This window comes from Leishmania infantum, chromosome 4, assembly GCF_000002875.2.
Source record: "Leishmania infantum JPCM5 genome chromosome 4".
NCBI classification, from domain to species: Eukaryota; Euglenozoa; class Kinetoplastea; order Trypanosomatida; family Trypanosomatidae; genus Leishmania; species Leishmania infantum.
Genome location: NC_009389.2, coordinates 140,162 through 163,528, shown reverse-complemented (window position 1 = coordinate 163,528; position 23,367 = coordinate 140,162). Strand labels below are relative to the sequence as shown.

The 23,367-nt window shown below is 63.1% G+C and overlaps 2 protein-coding genes across 2 annotated transcripts; both read left to right on the top strand.

The window, feature by feature from the left end:
- Window positions 1–3,845: 3,845 nt before the first annotated feature.
- Window positions 3,846–7,256, top strand: LINJ_04_0420 (serine/threonine protein kinase-like protein; the record flags this gene model as incomplete). The annotated part of the gene is made up of 1 exon (XM_001462843.1): window positions 3,846–7,256. The coding sequence occupies one exon, from the start codon at window positions 3,846–3,848 to the stop codon at window positions 7,254–7,256; it is 3,411 nt and encodes a 1,136-aa protein (XP_001462880.1).
- A 3,575-nt stretch (window positions 7,257–10,831) lies between these two features.
- LINJ_04_0410 (conserved hypothetical protein) lies at window positions 10,832–23,194 on the top strand (the record flags this gene model as incomplete). The annotated part of the gene is made up of 1 exon (XM_001462842.1): window positions 10,832–23,194. One exon carries the CDS (start codon window positions 10,832–10,834, stop codon window positions 23,192–23,194), a length of 12,363 nt encoding a protein of 4,120 aa, XP_001462879.1.
- Window positions 23,195–23,367: the final 173 nt, after the last annotated feature.

Below are 23,367 nucleotides of genomic sequence, written 5' to 3'. Positions count from 1 at the left end.
ATACATATATATATTAGATACATATATACACACATACATATATATATGTATATATGTATATATGTGTGTATATATGTGTGTATATGTGTATATATGTATCTGTGCATATGTATCTAATATATATATATATTCAATGTACATTCTGTGTACACATCTTAGGCTTTTTGTATATGTGTATACATGGGTGTGTGTGTGTGTGTCAACGGTGCTGATTGGCGTGCCGTGCGTGTTTTCGTGTCTCTCTTGCTTGCCGTTGTTGTTGTTTCCAACCACCACCACCTCTGCTCTTTGTACGCGTGGGTTTGCTTCGATTCGCCCGTTGCTGAACTCCAGCTCATCCGTCCATGCCCCACCTCTCTCTCCATCTGTGTTTTTCTGCACGTCTGTCTGTGTGTACTTGGACAGAAACAAGTCGACGTGGCACTGCTCTTGTCCCTCCCCCCCTCCCCCCAGACCCACCCCTCACTACCAACACCCACCTCAACCCTTACCACTCTCCCCCACCCACCCACGCCGCTGCCTCTCGTCAGCCTTCAACTGACGGTGGTCAGCAGGAGAAACGGCTGAGGTGAAGGATTGGTGGGGTTCGCCTAGAATGTCGTGTAGCACACATGTCGCCGCACCTATTCAATTTTTTTCGTGCTATACCAGTGTATCTACTAATTACAGATTTCAAACTCACAGGCACGTCGAGCACACGCAGACGGAACAGTGCGCCACTTGCGTCTGCTTCTGTGGAGTGCTTCGGTATGTGTGCACGTCTGCTTTGGGGGATGGGAGTAGATGGGGGTGGGTTGGTGGATGTTGCCGTCATCGCTTGCCCGCACCAGCGCCACCACCTCACACGCACACATACATACGTACATACACAACCCCATACCTGTGCCTCTCCGCCTCCCCCCTCCCACTCCACCAAGCCACCTCATGCATCACCCTTGCTAGAGCAGTAGCAGTGATTCTGATTATTCTTCAGGTTTTCATAGTCACCACATTCTGTGTTGTCCCCCGTTGTCGTTGTTTCTCTTGCGCGTGTCCTGTTATTATTTGTGTCCCTCTCTCTCCTCTCTCTCCCCCTTCGACAGTCGTGTGTCGAAGTGGACATGCGTTGGTGTTGTCTCTATATATATACATATGTATACATATGTGTGTGTGTGTGTGTCGGTGTGTGTCTCACCCTCCGACGGCAACATGACTGCCGCGATCGCCCTTTGAAGTAATCGAAGGTCGGCGTGAAACGCACGGAGCGAAGGGCACACGTGCACGCCATCACGGATAGACACAGATGCAACAGGGTGCGCACAGTACCACTGAACTTAGGTGCACGCTCTCTATGCGCTCCACGAGCAAACGAAAACAACGGAGAAGGCTTCATCAAGTATCTACGACCCTTGCGCACCTTGCATGCATGTCATGAATGTGCTCTGCTTGATATCTTGCCTCATTTCGTGGCTGTACCCCCGCTCTCTCTCGCTGTGTCACCTACCCCGCCCCACCCTTCATCCTAGGTGCTCGTGTTGTTGTTGGCGACTCCTCTTGTTTTGTTGGACTTTGACTGTGCGTATGCACGTGCCTTGATGAGCACCACTCCGTGCGTCTCCTCGTACCCTCTTCCTCCCCCCTCCCCTCCCCTCTCCCACACCTCTCATCATGTCCTCTCCCTCACTCTCACCATCTCTCCCCATCCGCCCGCCTTCCTTCACGCATCCACAGACACATGCACGCCCCCTGCCTTGCTGTGACCACTTTTGTCGAGTGGCGTCTCGGTGCCTGTCTATGTGTCTGTGTGTGTGTGTGTGTGTGTGTGTCTGGTATTCTGTATGTTTGTGCCTATGTGGGTATCAATGTATGCTTGCGCTTTACTCGTGTGCGTGCGTGCGTGCGTGCGTGCGTGCGTGCGTGCGTGCGTGCGTGTGCGAGTCTCCCTCTCTGTTCATCTCCTCGTTGTCTTTGTTTTTTTTTATGTTTTTGTTTGCCATATGCCTTCTTGCTGGGGAGGGGGCGGTGTTGGCGAGAGTAACGGATGGTCGCCGCCCGCTCCCATCATGCACCCTCTGTTCTCTGCTTGTTGTGTCGTCGCCGCCTTCTTCACACACACACACACGCACCTCTGTCGGGCTGGTTGGACGGCCCTGTGTACTTGCAGCAGGCGTAGTCTGGGCCGAGAGACACCCATCCATTATGAGAGTGTGGCGAGCAAGGAGAGATGATCTGTCTCCAGGCAAACAACAGCAACAACCACAGACGAAAAAGAGCGACGATTTAGCTGCTCCTGTGCGTGCTCGCCAGTTGAGGATTGTGGGGCGGGGGGAAGGGGGCGTCTACAAGGGCGAGCAAGTCCCACGTGTGGAGGAACGTCAGTTCGATGGGCGTGCTTCTCTACGTCGTCCCCTCGACCGCCACCACCACCCCATGGTCTCTCCCGCCATGTCATAAAGACACACGTACGCACGCCTGCCCCGGTGCTCGGCGGTGCCCTTGGGCGAGTTTGCTTTGTGGTGAGTTCACGTGTCGTGATGGCGGCATCGCGGCACGGCACAACCTTGTCTCCTGTTTTGCCCCTACCGTTGCTCGCACCTCTCTCCTCCTCCCACTCTCGAGCCTCTCCCTCTCTAGGTGCTTGCTCAACATATCTGGGGTGCACCCCATATCCCTAGCCCCCTGCTTCGCCATCGATACCCCCGAGTACTGTGGCGGGTCAACCGACTTTTTCACCTCTCCCCTGTTCACCACCACCACGCAGCGTCACCTCGCGCGCAGCGCTCTCGCGCCCTCTCTCCCTCCTGCTGCTTCCACTGCTGCTGTTGTAGATTCCGGCTTCATTGCTCAAGAAACGTGGGCGGCTCTCTCTTGAGTTCAGGGTCTGACGGCGCGCGCGCATACGAATGTGTGTGTGTGTGTGTGTGTGTTCTGTACGGCATCGCCTCACTCTCACCACCGTCTCCGCCACCATCGCCACCGCCACACACACGCACGCACACACGAGCGCAGCAGACTCAGACGAGGCGCGCGTGTTGTGGCTGGGAGTTTGTGTGTTTTTTCATCGCTCGAAGTATTTTGCATCTGCGTGGCTATCGAGACATCACAGTCAAGAGCCATCACCGGCAGCACTGCCTCTCTGCATCCCCCCTCCGTTTCGGAGCATTCATAGAAAGGAAGGGTGTCCGGGAGCAGGCCGACGCCTTGCGTAGACGACACGCAGTCGCCGAGAGAGACGGGCTTGGGTGTCGCAGTACATCATGGCGGAGAACGCTGCTATAGAAGCCATGGTCCCAACAAGCAGAGGAGATGGAAGACATCTGAATCGCCTCCATCCCCAGCGATATCAGCTGCAGCAGCAGCAGCTGACGTCGTCGTCTTCTATCGCAGGCTGTGAAACCTCCCACCCAGCAGCGCCAAAGACGGCGGGTGTCGAAGGCGGTCGCATCAACAGTGTTAGTGGTAGCGGTGCGCAACCGCGTCAACACTATCGACGAGCACGCTCGATCCACATCACACTTCGCAAGACGCGCTCCGGCAGTCGCCCTGTGAACGCGCAGCGCGACAGCTCGATAGGCGTGAGCCGCGACCTCGGTGCTGCCACAGGTGTCGCCGGAGGGCGGACTCCCAATACACGCCAGCGCCACGGCAGCTTCGGAAGTGCCTCGGGCGCGCTCGGCGATGCAGTGTCGCCCACCTCGACTGCGACAGTGACCGGAACCCCAACAGGCGCAGGAGGCGCAGCAGCGTCGTCGCCCTTCAAGTTCCCAGCCGTTAGCGGATGTGTCTCGCCTAAGCTCACCCCGCGCCACCACGACGACGTGGCCAACAGCAACAACAACCCGAATAGCTGTGGCTCCTCCCGGATTATGAACTCACCTAGTTACACCCCGTACATTCTCCACACGCATGGGCGCAGCGGGGACGGCACAGCAGCTGCGGCCGCCCCGGCAATGAACATGCAAACCACGGCGGCAGCGGCCACAAACGTGGGGTCCTCGTCGTCGTCCATGGTGGGTGGCGCCGGCAGCAGCAGCAGCGTCGGTCCGTCCTCAGGCAGCTGTGTGCCCACGGTGCACGGCGTTGGTTACTTCAACACTTTTGTGAAGGCGATACATCCGTCCGACATGAAGCAGGCGCTGCTGCCGCCGAACATGCGTGACCGTGCCGTGGTCCTCGACATGACACACAGCAACCAGGTAGCGGAGGCTACGGCAGCGCATCGCCGGCCCTTCTCGTCGGGTGCGAATTCACGTCGGAACAGCAGCTTCTGCGGCAATCACGGACATGTGCACCACCATCCCTCCGTGTCCAGGGCGCAGGCCGTCTCGCAGCGGAGTTACGCAAGCGGCTCCAACGGCGGCCTGCGCAGCAGCAGCAGCATGAGCGGCTTCCACACTGCTGCCGGCATCTATAACGGCAAGAACAGCAACCACCACCACGCAGCCGCGACGCATGGCGTCAATGACTGTGCGCTTCCATATCCGGAAAGCGCCTCGGCTGCGCCGCATCCGCAACCGCACCAACAGCAGCAGCCGGGCCATCCGCCGTCGCCCGCGTGGCGGGGTCACCTCTCCAGTATGCCGACTGTGAACCTCGGCACCTCGCCTCGCCTTTTACCGTCTGCAGTGCCCGCCGCCGCGTCTGACCAGGAGGATCAACACCGCCGTCACTATCGCGCGCGCAGCTACACGGTGGGGGGCCGGGTTAGCAGCAGCCGCAGCGGCGGCGGTGCCATGGTCGCTGCCACCGCTGCGGACGCCACGACACCAAGTGCTAGCGGCAGCGTTGGCTACGTGGACAGCGCCACCTCGCCCAGCCCGAACCGCTCCGTCTCTCTCGCCTCCTCCAGCCCTGCTGCTGCAGCGCCGGTATTCGGCGCCGTGGCGACGACGGCAGCAGGGCAGTGCTCCCGCACCCCCACCTTGATCCGTCACCCCAGCGTGAGCAGGGCGGGATCCTCGGTGGAGACAACGATGACGGCCATCACGGCCACCTTGCCGCCAGCGCCGCCCCTGCCAGCGTACGCGGAGAGCAGAGCCTCCTCTGCCGTCACAGGCACGATGACGCCGCGGACGCCGCGACCAGCCAACGCCGCAATAGAAGCAGCGGCAGCGGGGGTCAGCAGTGCGCGACGGGGCACCCGCCTCATCGAACACCCGAGCCACGGCGCCTTCTCCGGGCACCAGCGGAGCGTATCTTCAGATATTGTGAACGGTCTCGACGACTCTGTCGACAGCGTGCGATGCGGCAGTTTGCCGAGCGCGTCGAACACGTCGGCGGCTAACATGATGGGCAGCGCGAGCGGCACGTCGGACTGCTATAACTACGGGAGTGCCACGGCGGCTAGTCGGCACGGTGGCACGGCGGTCTTTGCCGCCTCTCACCGATACGCTAGAGACAGCGTGGCGAGCGAGGATAAGGCAGACGACGAGGGCCGCCGTCATCGCGGTCCGCTCCGTCGCTACAGCACAACACTCACGAACACAACGACGGAAGACGAGGACGAGCCGCAGCAGCAGCTGGCTCAACCGTCAACCCTTGAGCTGCTCCGCGGTAATCACTTGAGACGGGAGAGCGGTGCTTGTGCTGGCGGCGGCAACGTCAATGTTGCTGTAGTGCTGAGTCGCGCGCGCGCCGCCCGCACGAGTGCGACGGGAGCGGCGGTCGCCGGTTCCACCAACCGCGATGGCTCACCGACGACCGCCATTGAGCGCTGGCGTGCGCAGGAGCAGCAAAGAAAGAGGGACGAAGAGCGGCAACAGCAACAGCAGCGGCAGCGGCTAAGCGCACGGCAGTGGCGTGAGGCCTTTCACAGGCTCCAAGAGAAGCGCGTGCAGTGGCGCATGCGCGGCTACATTGGACGCGGCACCTCTGGCGTGGTATACGAGGGTGTCCTGGAAGACCGCAAGCAGACCCCGGTGGCAGTGAAGGTGCTAGAGGTCGGCGTTCCCATACCGGTCGACCTCGACACCTCTGGCGATGACGGCGACGGCCAGAGCAGCAGGCAGGCTCGGTACACTGAAAATAGCGGCACCCCCACAAGCGCTGCTGCTGCCGCTGCCGCGGATGCAGCGTACATGTCGCCCTCCCAGCAGGAGGCGCTCCTCGTGCTTCTACGCGAGGTGGAGATGATGGAGAAGCTGCACCACGAGAACATCGTCACGTGCCTGCGCTGCCAGGTCACGCCAGTGCAGGACCGATACTTGGAACTACACCAGCAGCAACAGCAGCAGTGCCGTGACGGTGGCAGCACCAATGGCAAGGGCCTCTCCGGCGCGGCGGCAGCTGGGAGAGACAGCGAAAGGGTCGGTGAGCGGCGGTACGACAGCGCCGGTCGTCACTATGTCGACAACGGCAAAGCCGCCGTCTGCGACGGCGCTTTCTCCGCAAGCCAGTCGCCGCAGCGCAACGCCGCTGCCCGCATTCCTGTCCAGGTGGAGATCGTGATGGAGTTGTGCAACCGCGGCACCATCTCCAGCGTCGTTCGCCGGTCGCCTGGCGGTCAGCTGCCAGTGAGGGTGGCTCGACGCTACCTGCGCGATGTGCTCAAAGGCCTCGCCTACCTGCACCGCAACAACTTTATTCACCGGGATGTGAAGGGCGATAATGTCCTCATCAGCGCAGACGATGTAGCGAAGTTGGCGGACTTTGGGTGCTCGCGGCGCATCGTGTTGACGAACAACGTCCACGGCACCGCTGACAGCGAGGGGACCACCAGCAGCATCGCCACCACACGCACCGCCGCGACAGACTCGCGCTTCACGACCATGGCGGAATATCAGTGGTTCGACACCACCGGCGTGGCGCAGACGATGGTCGGCACCCCCATGTTCATGGCACCGGAGATCATTCAGGCCTCGGGGCCGCCGTGCATGGCGACGCCAACAGCGAGCTCTCTAGCGTCTTCGAGCGGTGAAGGCAACGATGGCGGGCACGGGAGCAGCAGAAAGGCTACGTCACCGCCAGCACCGGTCGGCTACACCGCCTCGGCAGACATCTGGTCCTTTGGATGCCTCGTTCTCGAAGTCTTTGGCCGCACACCGTGGCCAACGTCGGGGAGCAACGCCTACCACCTCATGAAGCAGATCGAGCAGTCGGTTGCCGACCTCCCGCCTGGGGTGCCAGATGGCACACCGGCGGAGCTGCTGGGCCTGCTGCGCTGCTGCTTTCACCGTGACCCGCACCGTCGCAGTACGGCCCGTGCACTGCTCCGTGCACCGTGGATGACGTGCAAGGACGAGGAGCTGGAGGAGATGCCACCACGCAGACGCTATTAGAGGTGGCTACTGGGTTGCTCTTGCTACAAGTCGGCGACATGCATCAACTCACGCAGTACAGCCTGCGCATTCGTGTTGAGAGGTGGAAGGAGCGGGCGTGTTGCGACACCTCGTAGTTGGCGATATCGATGTGTGCACTGGTGGTGTCCTCTCCGTACCCCATAGCGTTTTCTTTCTTTTTTTTATTCTTTGCGGGAGGACGGCTCTCCTCCCCCTCTCCCTCTCCCTCTCCCCCTCCCTCTCCCTCTCCGGCGCTGCCGCTCACACGCTCAAGGGCATGCTTTCTGTGAAAGATGTGTGTGTGTGTGTGCGTGTGTGCGTGCGTGTCTGACGTGGTGGTGATGGGAGGTTGGTAGATGTCCCCCTCTTGTGTGTGTTGTTATCATTGTCGTCGCTGCTGCTCTATTTCGGCTTGCTCGTAGACTTTGCGTTCTTACGGAGCCTCTAAAAGGAACAAACTCTTCTGCGTTGCTTGTCTGCGTGCATGCGTGCGTACGTGCGCGCGTTTCCCCATCCATCCTGCGCTGCATTCCTCTCTCCAATGATTTCCACCAACCCCCCATCCCCTCCCCTCCCTTCCCTTTCCTTTGTTTTTCTGCTAAACCGACACACATACACACAAGCCCGTACACCAGAGCCACGTTGTGCTTCACCGTGAGCCTGCGCATTCATCACCCTCGTTCGTCTGCCTTGCCGAACATGTTGCCTGGAACGCAGCCCCTTGCATGACAGAGGAGGAGGTGTGAAGGAATATGGCGCTGCTGCCGTCGCCGATGCATCGTTGATGCGTGTCTGTGTGTGTGTGTGTGTGTGTTTATGTTGCTGTTGTCATTTTTGTTTTCTTCGCCCCATCGTAGCGGTGTGTGGCAGTGCGTGCAACCGACGGTGCTGCTGAGCGCCACTGTGTTCGAGTTTCGCCGTCCGCCCGCCTCAATCTCACGCCGGCTCTCTGCGCCTTTTCGTTATGTGCTTGCTCGTCCTCACGCTCATGTGGAGATCGTCAGTTGCGATGATGATGTGCCGTGGCGAGGGCGGTTTTGGCTCACAAAGCCCTCTCCCTCTCTCTCATGCTTTCACGGTCTCCCGTCTTTCTTGTTTCCCTCCCCCCCCCCCAATCCTATGCTCCTCTCACCTTGTTTCTGCCTGTGTGTGTATGTGTATGTGTGTGTGTGAGCGTGCGCGTGCACTTCTCGCGTGCTCCGCATCTGTCTGTCCCTCTCGGGATACGATATAATGCATGCGTCGTTGATGACCCGTTCAGTCGTCCCCTTTTCAGGAGGCGACGGGGAGGCGATCATCATCATCCCGCTTCTTCTGTTTTCATCATCGTGAGCATCTCGCTACCTCATCATTCTTGCTCGCATGCTGATCCCCTGCGTGTGCGTGTGTCTGTGCCTCTGAGTGTTGTTGCTGTTAATGTTGCGTGTGTCGATGTCGGAGCGATAGGGAGATGGAGGGCTCTGTATCCTTCCGCCGTCACGGACAACACCGCCCTAGTGTTTGTTGTTGTTCTTTCTCGGCTACCCTCTCTTGCTTTCTGAAGTACCCACTTTCTCTAACCTCGCGGCTTGCGTGGGCCTGCCTGTCGTCCTGCCTTCATTCGTTAGCGCACTGCTGCCGTCATGTCCATCTCGCCTCTCCATATCTATATATAGATATCGGTTCATGTGCGCCTGCGTGTTTGAGTGAAGCGAAAGTTGTGCTGGCAACGCACTTGGCCACAGCAAGACACCCTACTGGCATCACCGCAGATGCAGTGTGTGTGTGTGAGCGACGCACACACGTGCGTCCGCGAGCCGCTTCTTCCCTTCGTCCTCCCATCCTTTCTGGCGTTGCGTTTTCTTTTACGTGCACCGTCTGTCGAGCGTTGCAGTGGAAGGGGGTTGCAGGACAGCACGCAAGTCGCCGTCGGTGGTGGTGCTAACAAGACCGGCAGCCCCAGCTCGGAAGATGATGCGCCGATGAGTATGTTGATATGACGCGATACTTCGTTTGAAAACGAAAACGATACTCGTACGAGCACGGCGTGAAGGTATGTGGAATGGAGCGGGGAGAGCACTGCCGTACAACTCCCCCCCCCCTGCGGCTTGTCTGCGCATAGACATACGCCGTCCTCGCTCTGCCCTGCCCTGGCCCCCTCTCTGCGCCTCCATACACGAAACCGTCCGCTCACTTGCACAAGAGTTTGTGGGGCACATGTGCGCGCGAGATGATTGTTAGAAAGAGGTGTGCCGGGGGCAGGTTGGGAGAGGGGAGTAAGCGAGAGATGGATCTCTCATCGCTCTCCGATCTCTCGCCACACGTGCCGCATCGAACTTCTACATGTGCGTGTGCGTGTGCTTCCGCTGCGGTGAGAGACTCTCGGACTCTTCCTCTCTGCCACGTCGAACTCATCATCTCTCTTCTCTTCCCACTTCGTCTCCTCTGCATCCACTTGCTGTCCATCTGTCTGAGTGCCTCTGTGTATCGACGTGTGTGTGTGTCTGTGGAGGGGCGCGATCGACCTGCTTCTCGTCGGCGGTGCCGCTCTTGATCATTTCGAGTCCAAAAACGAAAAGTCAAGCCACGAAAAGCGGAGAAGCAACGGTGGTGTCACGGCTGCGTCTCTGCTGTGCCTTTATTGAGCCCCCCCCGCCGCGCCATCCACGTTGCAACGAGCACGACAACACACAGCAAAAGGGAAGGAGTAGCGACAGCCCGACGTAGAAGCTGGCAGCTCAGCTCCGCCGTCAGTGCGAGCCCGCTCTCCCCCCCCTCCTCCTCCTCCACCCCCTCCCGACTCGCGCGTTGACTTTTCTACCGTACGTGTGCGCCGCCCCGCTTGCGGATTATTCCTTTCTTCTTTTTTTGTGGGGGTGGCTCCTCCCGCTATTCCTTGGTTGTCTACACGCGTCAATCTGCCGGTGTGTCTGTTGTCGCCCTGCCTGCAAGGGCGTGCGTGCGTCATCCGTTCCCATCTGTGCCGCGTGCAGCACACGCTTGCCCGCACGCAGTTGGGCGAGGGGGGACAAGGGCCAGGGCATACACATATACAACTAAAGGTGAAGACGGTCCATCCTATCGACCACATTCTCCGTTACCGTTACACAGGCACCCTCACACGCACGTGCGCAAGCAGCTGCGCTCCGTGGCCGCACGACGTCAAGCAAGCAAAGGCATACGGAGAGGGGAAAAGGGTGCGGGGCAGAGTGTGTAACACGCAAGCAGGCGTGCGTGCACCGCTGCGGCGCCACCCGTTCGGTGGGCCGCTCTTTCTCTCTATTAAGTGTAACGTCTCTGTCTTCAGGCTCGCTTTTCTTCGCTACCACTGTTGTTGTCGTGGCTCGCCTCCATCAACTTGTTCCCGTGTAGTCTCTCTCCTCCGCCCCCCCATCCCTCTGCCTGCCTGCGTCTCTTGCGGTTTTCCTTCATCATCGCTGTCGCGCCTACGCCACCACCGCGTCAACGGACCCACCCAGCCGCCACTCCAACCAGCAGGGTGACAGCCTGGAAGGGAGAGACGGTAGGTAGCGTCGCCAACTCGCATCAGCACATCGCGGATGGAAGCGAAGCAGCGCAGATTTTCAGGAAAAGGAATGAGCAATGCATGTAGCACCGCGGCGCGGCACACGCCTGCGTTCGGCTCCTTCACAACGGTCCGTGCTGGGGAGCCGCCATCGCCGTCTACATCCCGTGCGCTGGCGCGATGGACCGTCCTCCCTGTTGCGCTTCTCGTTGTCGTCGCGGCACTCGCCCCGGGCGTCTTTCAGCCGGCCCGCGCCGACGGCGGATTCAATGCGGCCACCGTCGCGTCATGCCCGTACGGCTGGTCCCTTTATTCTCCGCCGATGGCCATCCCCACCACCGACAGCGCTGCGGAGGCGCACCTGTGCGCTCGTGTATTCATCAGGACGCCCGTGCCTGCCTCATCCGCCGAGTCCCTCTGCACCTCGCTCTTCTCGAGCGGCAGCGACGCCCCTCTCAGCACAGATGGCATCACACCGTGGCCGTACGCCACTTACGCCTCCCCGCACGGAGTCGCCGTGCGCTCCGCAGCGGAGAACGCGTTCTTTAGAAGTCTGTTTTCGGACGCTTACAACGCTGGAGCGGAAGACGATGGCGTCGTCGTGCTCGGCGGCGCAGCCGGCTACGGCGTGGTGCACTGGTACGCCGACGTGAGCAGCAACGGTGGTAACGCGCTACATCAGCGACAGCAGATGCCAACCCGCGCTGAGCTGCTGGAGATGCAGAGCCCTAGTTGGTTGAACAGCTCGCGCGCAGCACACACACGAGGAGGCCTCCCGCAACAGCTCGCGCAGACGACAGCGGTGGAGGCAGCGTCGGCAGCAGAGGTCTCCGCAGGCAGCGCGGCGTACACGAACTTCGCCGCTGATGTGGACTGGCAAAGGCACTCAGGTTTGATCGCGATGCGCGCGAGTGGACAGTGGACGTTGCTGACGTCTGCAGCGTCGGCGCACGCATTCGCGTGCGCCTTCAAGGCGGACTTCACCGTCATCCCGCCTGCCACCGCGTCCTCTAGCAGCGGCAACGCGCACGGCACCTCCTCCTCGGGCAGCTCCGACAGCAGTAGTGAAGGTGGGTCGAACTCCGGCGTTCCCCAGCGAGGTTGCGGCCACGCCAAGAGACCAGCGACGCCGCAGCCCGCGCCCCCGTGCCTGAGCGGTTGGACGGCGCTGCCGGCCTCTGTCGACACAAGTGACGGTGCTGTGAACGCCGTGTGCTACCGCCTGTTCGCTAACGCCAGCGAAGTGGGCGGCCGCCTCGGCAAAAACTTCGAAGGCGCTCGAGAGTACTGCGCTGCGGTGAATCCGAAAGGGTCGCTGGCAAGCGTTATGTCGCAGCAGGAGAACGCATGGGTCGTGTCCGCGCTGCTAAGCGCGATGGCGGCGCCGCCGACTCCGTGCACGTGCGATGGCAGCAACATGGCCGAAGCACCTGCCCACGCGGCCTCGGTGGTGACCATGAGCGGCGTCACAGACAGCGCGCGAACGGTGTTCCTTGGTGGCAGCTTCATGCGCGACAGCAGCAGCGCCGGCCTCATCGGCAGCTGGTACGCCGACCAGTACCTGTTTAGCGCGTCCGAGTACGCGGCGGCAAGCCCGTCCAGTCCGGCGTGGCCGACGAGCACCAATCTGTACTACTCCAACTGGGGCGAGGGAGAGCCAGCGCTGAGCTACGGTGTGGTCGGCATCACGCCTCCGCCGCCGACCGAATGCGACTGCGGCAACGCATCCACGTCGTTCCCTTCTCCAGTATCGGCTGCTGGCATGTGGGTCGGCCTGGACCCGCGCTCCACCCAGCCTTTCCTGTGCTCCTACCTGAACGACGGCTCCATCTTCCCAAGTGTGCCGCCGACGCCGATGCCAAACCCGTCCTCGACGACGTCGCCGGCGCCAAGCCCGTCGGAGCACTGCCTCAGCGGGTGGTCGCACCTGGCCCTGACGAACAGCTGTTATCGCGTCTTCCCGTCCGCGTCGACGGAGGCCGAGGGGGGCTCGGCCGTCACGGCGGCGACCATGGAGGAGCACTGCGAACAGGTTCTGCGTGGACAAGTGGTGGTCACCAAGGTCGGCCGCGTGCGCGCAGTAGCGATGCAGAGCATTGCCGAGAGCGACTACGTCGGCTCCCTGCTGGGTCTCTACTTGAAGAACCTGAGGAACGCCGTAGTGGTGCCGGAAGGCGGCAGCAGCGGCAGCATCGACTCCACCTCGTCGCCTCTCCCCGTCAGCCTTGCTGGCGTCTCCTTCATTGACCACGGCGCTGGAGGTTTCTACCTCAGCGGCGTGCGTGAACTAGACCCGCTCCTCGCCGACCGCTTGTGGGCCGCCGGAGAGCCGGCCAGTGTCAAGGGCTGCGTCGCGGTGGACGTCGGTGGGTTGTGGTACTACATCCCTTGCAGTAGCAGCTCGGCCAGCATGCCAGCAAACGAGGCGGTGCGAGTACTGGCCTATACGTGCCAGTACCGCGCCTCCGACATCGACCCGAAGCAGGATCTCATCCCGGAGGCGACGGCGCAGCCGCCGATTCCGACGAGTGGTCCCGACTGGCCCTCGGACAGCGACAGCAGCTCCCCGTGGTCGCCGCTCGGCCAGCGCGTACAGGCCCTCTCCGGCGCCGTGCACGTGGTGGTGGCGGCAGGCAGCACCGGTATTTACACCCTTCAGGGCCCCAACGCGACCATCCCGCCCGTCGCCAGCGTGCGCGGCCTGCACTTCTTCTTCGCCCCGCTCTCCGCCTACTACACCTACCCAGCCCCGCGGCGCGCGGTGGATGGGACGGTGATCGTGCCACCAGTGCAGACAGCCCCCGGCATGTCCGTCGACGATCTCCTCTCGATCGCCATCACCGGTGAGAGCTCGCCCGTTGCTCCGTGTGACGGCCAAAAAGATCAGCCTCGCATCGCACGCGTCCGCGCGAACGTGATTACGGTGCGACACACCAACCACAGCGAGGTCGGCTACGTGTGCGTCTCCCAAGACGGGCGTAACTACGTGCCAACGGCCATCACGTACGAGGTGACAGAGGTGACAGTGGACGGCTTTATCAGCACACCGTCGCGCTCGCCGGGGGCCAACAGCACCGCCGCCTGGCTGCCGCCACTGTTCTGCGGGACCGCCATCGAAGTTGCAACCACCTCGCCATCCGCGGCAGCGTCGGCCTGTGCTCTGCAGCGTGACATTGCGATCGCCGAGCATGCGACGGGCACCGTGCAGTTGGTGCTTCGTCGGAGCGGCGGCGCCTCTGCCGCCGGCACAGTCACGACGGTGCTGTCGCCCGAGGTTGACACCGTTGTAAGCCACATGCGACTGTCCTCCTCAGCCGACTGCATGGGAGAGCAGGTGCCGTTCCAGCTCCTGGACTCGGAGATCGAGGTTCGGCACGTCTCTAGTGGGCGCTACACGCAGTCCTCTTCGCCGCTGCGCGCCGCCGACGGGCGTGGGCGCGGCAACGCGTCCCTGAAGTACAGCGTCTTCAGCTACCAGCACGCTAGCGTCCATGCCGCGCGTCTTGCCTCGCTCGACCCCATCTATAACTCTTCCGAGGTGTCCAGCGTCCTGGCTCAGTCCCAGCATCCAGCGGAGTACTACGTGTGCGTTTCGGTGCACAAGCCGCCATTGACGCTGACATCCGACGTCGCAAAAATCGGCGCGGCCTCGCGACGCCTCCTGGCGCTGTGGGGGGCCTCTGTCAACGCCGGCATCAGCAGCAACAGCAGTGGCGCCTCCACAACGTTCTCTCTCTCCATTGCAGAGCGCCTCGCTGCCCGCACGTCTGTCAGCCCAGCCGGAGCTGCAGTGCGCACCTACACCGCCGTCCCAGGGCTCAAGGCACACCTTGTGCCGCCGCCTGTGTCCGTCAAGGGTATGTGGGCGTTGCCGCCGCGTCGGCTGCGCCAGCAGCGGGCGTGGTTCACCGCCACCAGCGGCTCCTCCACGGCTGCAGGGTCGCCTTGGGCGACGCTTGTACCGGCCGCCGCTGCGCGCAACCGCAGCGCGCACTACCTGCTGCGCACCCAGCACCCCTTCGACTCCACGGACCCGATGTCGGCGTCGTCGTCCTCGACCGTTTTACCATCCACCGTGCACCTGCACATCCCTCAGTACAGCTCCCCGATCATCCTCCTTGACGGCCACAACGCCGAGCGCGGCATGCTGGCGCTTCTCTCGCAAAACCCCAAAGACTGCAACCGCCACCAACCACTGCCGCTCGACGACCCGACGAGGGCGGCGGCGACGTGGCCGCGGCACCTCGACACGATGGTGCCGCTAAGCACTGTCACCATGACCGTGGAGGGAAGCGGTACCGCAGCCGCCACCGCGACGGTGGCGTACATGCAGCTGAACCTGAACCACACAGGCCTCTGGGGCCATCACCCGACTCGCACCGACGGCCCCGCCGCCACGCGACAGACATGGTACGTGTGCATCTCCTACGGCGCGCTCAGCCCCTTCCTTCCCGTGCGCCAGCCAACGCTGAGGATCACGGTGCACCGCCAGCGCGTCGACCGCTTCCTCATAGACTCCAGCGTCTCCTTCAGCAGCGAAGCCGTCGCGGCGGCCGAGGCAGCGGATGCGTCGACGACGCACCTGAGCGTGAACACAGGCTTTGCCGGCATGCTGTGGTTGCACGGCCTCGATGTGCGGCTTTGGTCCACGACGACGCTGGACAGCGCTCAAGTGGCCTTCTCGGTCGTGTTGCCGAGCAGCGGCACGGCGGACGACACGGCGGCGCAGTGCTCCAACGCGAAGCTCTTCTACGCGCAGCGCGCGCTCGGGCTGCTGACGCCAGAGAGCTGTCGACACACTCGTGCAGCGGGCGGCAACAGCAGCGCCGACGGCGATGCCGACTGCGAGGGCCGCGAGGCGGCGCGGGTGGGCATGGTCGTACCACTTGGCTTCTTCACGCAGCACTCGTTACGCCGCATGCAGCTCTGCCTCTCCGTGCCGCTGCCGTTCGCCACCAACACGACAGGCGGCAGCAGCGAGCTGGTGCCGCAGCGCCGTTTCTTCGCCCCCCTCGTCAACACCACGCTGGACGTCCGACCCATACAGCTTCTCTACATGGGCCGCTACAGCTCCATCCCCGCCTCGGCAGCAGCGGTGCCACCCAACCCCGCGGCGCCTCCGTCCACTGGGGCAACTCTCATCCGCCTCGCCGAGGGCGCCCGCGACGTGGTGCTGCCCCTCACCGGCTACGGCATCCGCCCTGACATGACGATGTTCCTCTCCTTGCAGCTGTGCCACGGCGTGCCGATCAGCAGCACCGGCAGACACGACAACCTTGTCAAGGAGCAGAGCGCCCTGAACATCTCGGTGGTGTCACTGTACGACCTGCCGCGCAGCTACTGGGCCCCCATGGAGGCCGTCAACGACGTGCAGGGCGATGGCGGCAGCGAGTCCGGCAGTGCGTATCAGCCACGCGTGTTTGTCGTCTTGAAGCACAGCGACCTCCTGAGCAAGTCGGCGGCGCAGCGCCTCTTCGGCGCCAGCACGGCGACGGCAGACGCGGCACGAAAGCCGCTGAACGTTTGCCTGTACGCCCCTGGGACGGCAACGCTTGTATTTCCGACAAACTTCCAGCTTGTCGTTGAGCCACCGCGTGTGACGGCGATCCGCAACTTGCCGAGCGACGCGCCGCTGCTGGCACGCGCGACGGCGCACATGCCGCCGTACAACAGCAGCAGCTCCCCCTTGCCGCCGTCGTCGGTCGCCACGGTGGTGTACGCGGGCACCATGGACCTCATTGTGGAGGGCTTTGGCCTTGACGGCCCGAATGCGTGGCTCATGCCTGCCGTCGACTGCGGCAACGCCTCCAGCCATCTGTGGCGGACGCCGGTGCAGCTATCAGGCTTGCCGTCCAGCACAACCACCACAGTGCGGATCGCGGTGGAAAGCGGCAACGTGACGAGTCCGCTCTACGCCGAGTCCACGCGCTACGTCGATCCGCAGACGTCCTATTCGAGCTGGTTCATCTCGCTGCGGCAGGCGGAGACGGCTCGCGTCGGCGCCGACGTGAACGTCAGCAGCGGCACGTACGTGGATCGCTTCCAGTGGTGCGTGCGCATCGGGGAAACGAGCGAAGACGTGGCAGTCTCGCCGTACGTCTCGACGGGCCTACCGTACCGCCTGGTCATCCCGGCTACCGACGGCTTCGTGGTCGAGGATAGCCCCGTGCACCAGAACCACATCTCCACCGTGCTGGCGTTGCCAATGCAACACGCCACCGGCGGGCAGTGGTTTTCAATGAAGCTGGCCGGGCCCATCGTCGATGTCGTCCAAGCCATCGGCAGCCCACTCTACATGTTCCTCGCCCCGCAAGACCTCTCCTGCTACGCCTTGAAGAACAGCTACGTGCACCAAGGCTTGCACTCCTTCGGCAGCGCCTCCTCCTCCGCTGTCAACGGCTCGGCGGTGTTGCTGCCGCGCTGGCTCACGGTGCCCGGCATCTACCAGCTGTGTGCCAGCACACTATACCCGACGTTGGACTCCGCTGACGAGGGCATCGAGGCGGCACTGCAGTTCTTCTCACTGCACGGGCTGCAGGTGCGGCTGGCCAACGCGGTCTACGGCGTCTCCACGCTGAACCACACGACCAGCGTCACAGTGGAACAGGGCCAGGAGTGGGCGCTGCCCATCTCGGGCTCGCTGCTGACGAACCGCAGCCTCGTGCGCTTCCACACCTCGGCCTTGCAGTGCAGCCAGCCGATGGTGGCGACGAAGAGCAGTGGCGGCGCGGAGCTGCCTGACATTCGCGTGCAGGACGCCTTCACATGGTTTTCTCTCTTCGGCGGCAAAGACGACAACAGGGACAGCGAGGGTAGCCTTACCGCGAGTGCACACTACATCGTCCTCTCCCAGAGCCTCATCCGCTCCCTGGCGGCCCCGGCGACGTATGTGCTGTGCTTCCAGCCACAGAGCCACCTCGACTGGCGCGTCGCCCCGGCCATCTCGCTTGTCGTGGAGACGCACGTGCGCCGCCCAACGGCTTACAACTACTTTCCAGCGGACGGCAGCGAGGATGTCGCGCTGCTGACGGCGCTGCCGCCTAGCAAGGTGGCGCTGGAGTGGAACACCGGCGAGGAGAGCATGGTGAACGTTGTCGGCACAGCTGGCCGGCAGGTGTCACTCGCGCTGTGGTGTCTTCCAGCGCCAACGAAAAGCATCAGCGGCGGCGTGGGCGTGGAGGAGGATTTGGTGCCGTGCGGAGATCACCGGCGCGTCATGTTCGTGAAACCGATGGACAACGACGAGGACCCGTGCTTCGTCGACGCGGAGGCCGTGCCGGATGACGTCGTGCGCGGGCCCTATGTACTGCATATCGGTGTTCTGACAATGCCATATGCGCTGAGCACGCGCGGAAGCGGCAATGGCGATGATGCGGTGCCGGTTATCATCCCGAGCATGACGCAGCCGTGGATCATGTGCCTCGAGACGGGGCCGGAGCGGTGGCGCGAGCCGGTGCAACCGATGTTCCAGCTTCAGTACACGCACGCGATGCCGACCGGCTTCCGCGTAAAGGCCGACGACGCAAGCAACACGACGGCGCCGTTCCCAGCGCACAAGGTGGGCGTTGCAGCCACAACAAGCGCCGAGGTAGACCGTGGGACGGGCATGCCCGCCGGCGGCAACACGACACTCATTCTCTACGCGCAGGACAGCAGCCAGGTGGTCTACCTGAACGGCTACGGTATCGAGCGCGGCCACCGGCTGCGGTTTGGCGCCCGCTGCGAGGAGACAATGGAACCACCGGCATCCTCCAGGTCACGAGGTGGAGTCAGCAGTGGCGGCGGAGCGGGTATGGTGAACACCACCTTGAGCGACATGGCGGACTACCACCACCGCGTTGCCGCCCGGCAACTGCTGGCAAACACGCGCCTCTACACCGACCCCCTCCCGATAGAGGACGACAACGGCGTCTTTCTCGTGCCGAGCACGCACATTCTGTTGTCGGAAGAGGCCACGAGCGGCGCCGGCGGCATCGCTGCGTGCATCTCGACAGACGGCGGTGCCACGTACGCCAAGACAAGCCTCACTCTGCGGGTGCTTCCGTCTCGACTTCGCATCGACACGGAGACGACGCAGCGCAACTTGCTGGCGCAGATTTTAGCAGACACCCTGCTCGTGCCCGAGAATAGTCACGGCAGTGTCGACCTCACCGCGCTCATCAAGGCAGGGCAGGTCATCGGCTCCTCTACAGAGGCCGCGACGGCATCGCCGAGTAGCGTTGGCGGCTCTGGCATGAGGGACGCCGACATGTATCTTTCGCCTGGCACGCAAGTGCTTCTCTCCGCCAGCTGCAGCTACAACTCGCACGGCATTCCGCTGCTGACCGTCTCTGTTTCGAACGTGCTGACCTTGGCGAAGCACCACACGGACACGGTGACGCCGCAGCGGTTGCGCGTGTGCGTCCGCGACCCCGAGGCAGCCGTCGCGGCGGCAGCGGTGCTTGACAGCGGTGTGTCGGAGGACGACGGCGGCACGGCTACAGCATTCTTCATGGCTTCTGGAGTGTACTACCGCGTGATATCAGTACAGGTGGGCCGGGTCTCGTTGCACGCGTGGACACCTACGGAGGCGATGCAGGCGGACTTGATCGAGCAGGTGGTGGTGCGCCGTGGTGCCAGGGAAGATCTGCTGCTACCGGTGCTGCTCAAGTCGACGGCACACGCTGAGACCGCCGTTGCGGTCGCGTCGAGCCCCGAGGACGAACTCCTCCAGCGTCTGGAGCTGAGTCCGTCCGCACTGTCGCTGCTTTCACTGACCCGCTTCTACGTGGGGCGGCCGTGCTACCGGTCCGCGCAGTCACCCGACCCCGCCAGCGCCATCTCGCCCTACGTGTCCTCCTACGCAGGTATGCAGCTGAACTTTGGCGCCGACAGAATCACCGTCTCGCCGCTGCCCTTGTCCAGGCGGCAGCAGCAGCAGCAGCAGCAGCCGTCATCGCTATCGCTGCCAGACAGCCTGAGCAAGACCCTCGTCGCGGCGCTGCCGAGCGGCAACACCTACAGTGTCCCGCATTACACCCTCGAGTCTCGCGGCTCTGTCTGTTTCTCCGTTGATGGTGGGCTGCACTACCTCTCCGTTGGCATTGCGCACTTCACGGAGAAGTGGGCCCCCACCCTGCGCGTCACTGTCAACGCCGAGGACGACGAGAAAGGCAAGGATGTTCGTGAAGAAGCAGACGCCACCACGGCGGCGACGCCGTCGACGAACGCGATGCGTGTCTACACCCAGAGCAGCACGACACGCCAACTTCTCGACACGCGCTATGTCGACCCCGGCACCTTGCCGCCATGGACTGCGACAGCCAATCATACGGAGGCGCACGTGCTAGCGGATCTCGGTCAGCTGACGACGGCGATGCTATGGACCGGCTTCTTGGGCGATAATGGCTTCGCCGTGAACGGGCTACTGTACCTGCCTGCCTCCACGCACGCCGCGCCGTCTGCTGAAGCAAGTCCCTCTGGTCTCGTCCCTAGTGGCGGCCCGCAGCCACAGCCGCTCCTCTTCTCCCTCGACAACCGTCTGCAAAACATTTCAACGAACATGACGGTGACGGTGGCGCCCTGGTCCCTCACGTGCTACGGCGACGCTCAGCAGCGGGAGTTCTACGTGCATCCGCTGGACGTCGGCCTCCTGGTCACCACGGCGCCGGGGCGGTGCAGCGCCGGTATGCGAGACGGGGTGCGCGTGCGCGTGGTGCCGCTGAGCATGGCAGAGTGCAACGACACCGTCGCGGTGGACACGTTCTACCTCTTTGACCTCGCCACCGTGCAGCCTGCGGCGTGGGGCGCAACGGCGGCGGCGGGCGAAGCCGCATCATCCCCGGCGCGGGCGATGCAGCTTCCGATAGGTCTGCGCTACACTCCCGTGGGGCTCTACGCTCTGTGTCTCCGGCAAGACCTGCCCTACGTGTCGAGCCTGCTGAGCGACAACAACGCACGTGCACCAGGTGACCTCGTTACGGCCACCTACACCGCGACGCCACTTCGGCTGCGTGTCGCGCGTAACTGGACGGTCGTGTCCGTCAGCAGCGCAACCGTCTCGAACAGCAGCGACAACGTCGTCGCCATCGCGCAAAGCAGCTACGCCGAGCTCCCCGTGACCGGCACGGCCGTACGTGTGCGCGGCATGCCGGTGTTGTTCGCGTTCGCCCCTCCATCTGCGCAGATGGTGATGCGTCGCGGCGGCAGCGGGCCGTGGACGTGGTCGGGTGGCTGTGCGGCGGTGCCAGAGGCGTGGGACCCTGTTACAGGTATGCCGTTGGTATCGGCGTCGGCGTCCAGTGCCAGCGGCCCAGATGGCTTGCTGCTCACGGCGCCGTGGCGCAACGCCCAGGGCGGCGTGCTGCGTGTGGATGCCGCGTACGTGAGCCGAGTGGAATGGGATACCGCCGCTGTCGTACCAGCAGCAGCAACCAACGGCAACAGCACAACCGCGAGCCCGCGCTACGCTGACCGGCTGCGGTCGTATGCACTCTGCTACAGCGTCGATGGTGGTCTCAGCTTCCAGGCGGCCGGCACGGCAGGGCAGACGTCGCCGCGTACTCTCGCCGCTGTCGTCGTGCCACCCACCATCACGTCCCTCTCCTGCAACCGCACCACCGCAGCAGATCCGACGCAGCGTCCGCTGGGGTGGTCCGCTGACAACGCCACCGCCACGACGGTGCGTGTGCAGTACCTCTACTCGAGCCCCGGCGCGGACGCCAGCATCACCTCATCGCCGCAGGTGGTGACGTACGCGGCGCGGCCACCGACGTACACATATGCGTGGACGAGTGCCTTTGTCGGCAACGGCATGGGTGCAGCGAGCGGGCGTCGCCTCCCTACCGTGACGACAACGGCGGCAGACGTGTCGACGGTGGCCGCAGCGGTGGCCCTCGTCCGCACAAGCCGGTACGGCGCACGCTGCGACGGTGCCGCGGCGGTGTCAGCGAACTTTACGCAGTTCTACGGCGCCACGGTGTTTGGCGCAGATGCGTGGAACGTGTCCGCGGTGAACGCCTCGTCTCCGCTGGCAATGCCCATCTTCCTAATCAACCTGCAGCACGGCGGGGTGTGGTCGACTGCCGACACGGCCGCCGTCGTGGCGTGGCGCGGGGCGCAGACGGCCAAGCGTGTCGCGCAGTTCGAGCGCATGAACCCGGCGCTGTCGCAAGAAACATGGGTGAACCAGACGGCCGCGTTGTGGGCGCGCTACAAGGATGTTCCAGGAGCCCCGCTAAACGGCCAGTCCATTCTTGGCTGGGCGACCGACGCGGCTACGGCAGCCTCGCGCAGCAACGGCGAGTCAATTGTGGTGTGTCTCAGCATCGACGGCGCGCACTTCTACAGCGCTGATGTCGCCCGGGCCGCTGCTCTCTCTTCCGAGGCGCAGGCGCAGCAGCAAGTGGTGATCGCCACTGCCAGCGCAAGCAGCAGCAGCAGCAGCAGCACCACTACCACGACCGTCACGCATCTGTCGCCATGGCCGCTCTACCTCCGCTCCACCGTGGGGCCGTCGATCAGCAACGCCAGCGCGAACACCACGATGGCGTCTGTGACAACGCAGCTTCTCTGGATGCGAGAGATCTCCATGGTAATGGAGCTGCTTGCCCGTCCCAACACCAACGCCGCTACAGCAACGGCGGCAGCTGCTTCCGGCTCGCCCTACCTTGGCTACACCTCCGCCTCCCTAGCGCTCTTCCAAGAGGCGATGGCCGCCGCACTTGGCGTCGAGCCGTCAGTGGTTGCCGTCCAGCTGCACATGTCGGGGTTTGTGGCCCTGCCCAAGGCGGCCGCCTCGTTGCACGCCGTCGAGTCTGTAGTCGTGGCTGCCGTGCAGGCGCGTCACCGCGCCGCAGCAATTCTTGGCGGTCTACAGAGGGCCTCAACAGCCCTCATGGATAACGCAACAGCAGACCCGCAGCCGGTGCTGCTGCCGACCTACGCGCTGGTGCTCAGCATTATTGCGGATGCGGTTGCCTATGACGCTGCAGTGAACACCTCGACTCTGTCGGCCGCGCCTGACCTGCTCTACCGCGGTGTGCAGCTTCTGCGAGACAATGTGAGCGGCCCGGCCCTTCTCGCCACCTTAGCACGCGGCCGTGACGCAGTCGCCACCGCTTCGTTGAGTTCGCTGACCGTGAACTTTACGCTGCGCAACGGCATCGACTTGCACGCTGCGAATGCGACCATGTCCGCTGCGCTGCCTTGGTCCCCGGCTCAAGAGGTGGCGTGGCGACGCCTGTTCCTGAGCATCCCGCACGCCACGCTGACCCCAGGTCCGGTACTGGATGACAAGGATAACGACAGCACCTCGAAGGTCAGGTGGTGGACCATTCCGTTGCTACTCGTCCTGCCAGGGGTCATGGTGTACGGAACGTACTACGTCTACAAGAAGTACCTGCAGCCTGCCAATGAGCCGACGAAGGCGCCGGTCGTGGAGAACCGCCAGTAAGCCCTACCCCCCCCCCACCACCACCACCACGCTTTCCCTCTCCCTCTCACTTTCCTATCCGCTTGAGGATGGGGCGCCTCACCTTAGTGCCGCTGCGTACGCATGTGTCGTAGAATGGGGGGCGGGCGCGGACCGATTCGCAGCGCGGGTCGCGTGGCGGAAACTCTTTTCCT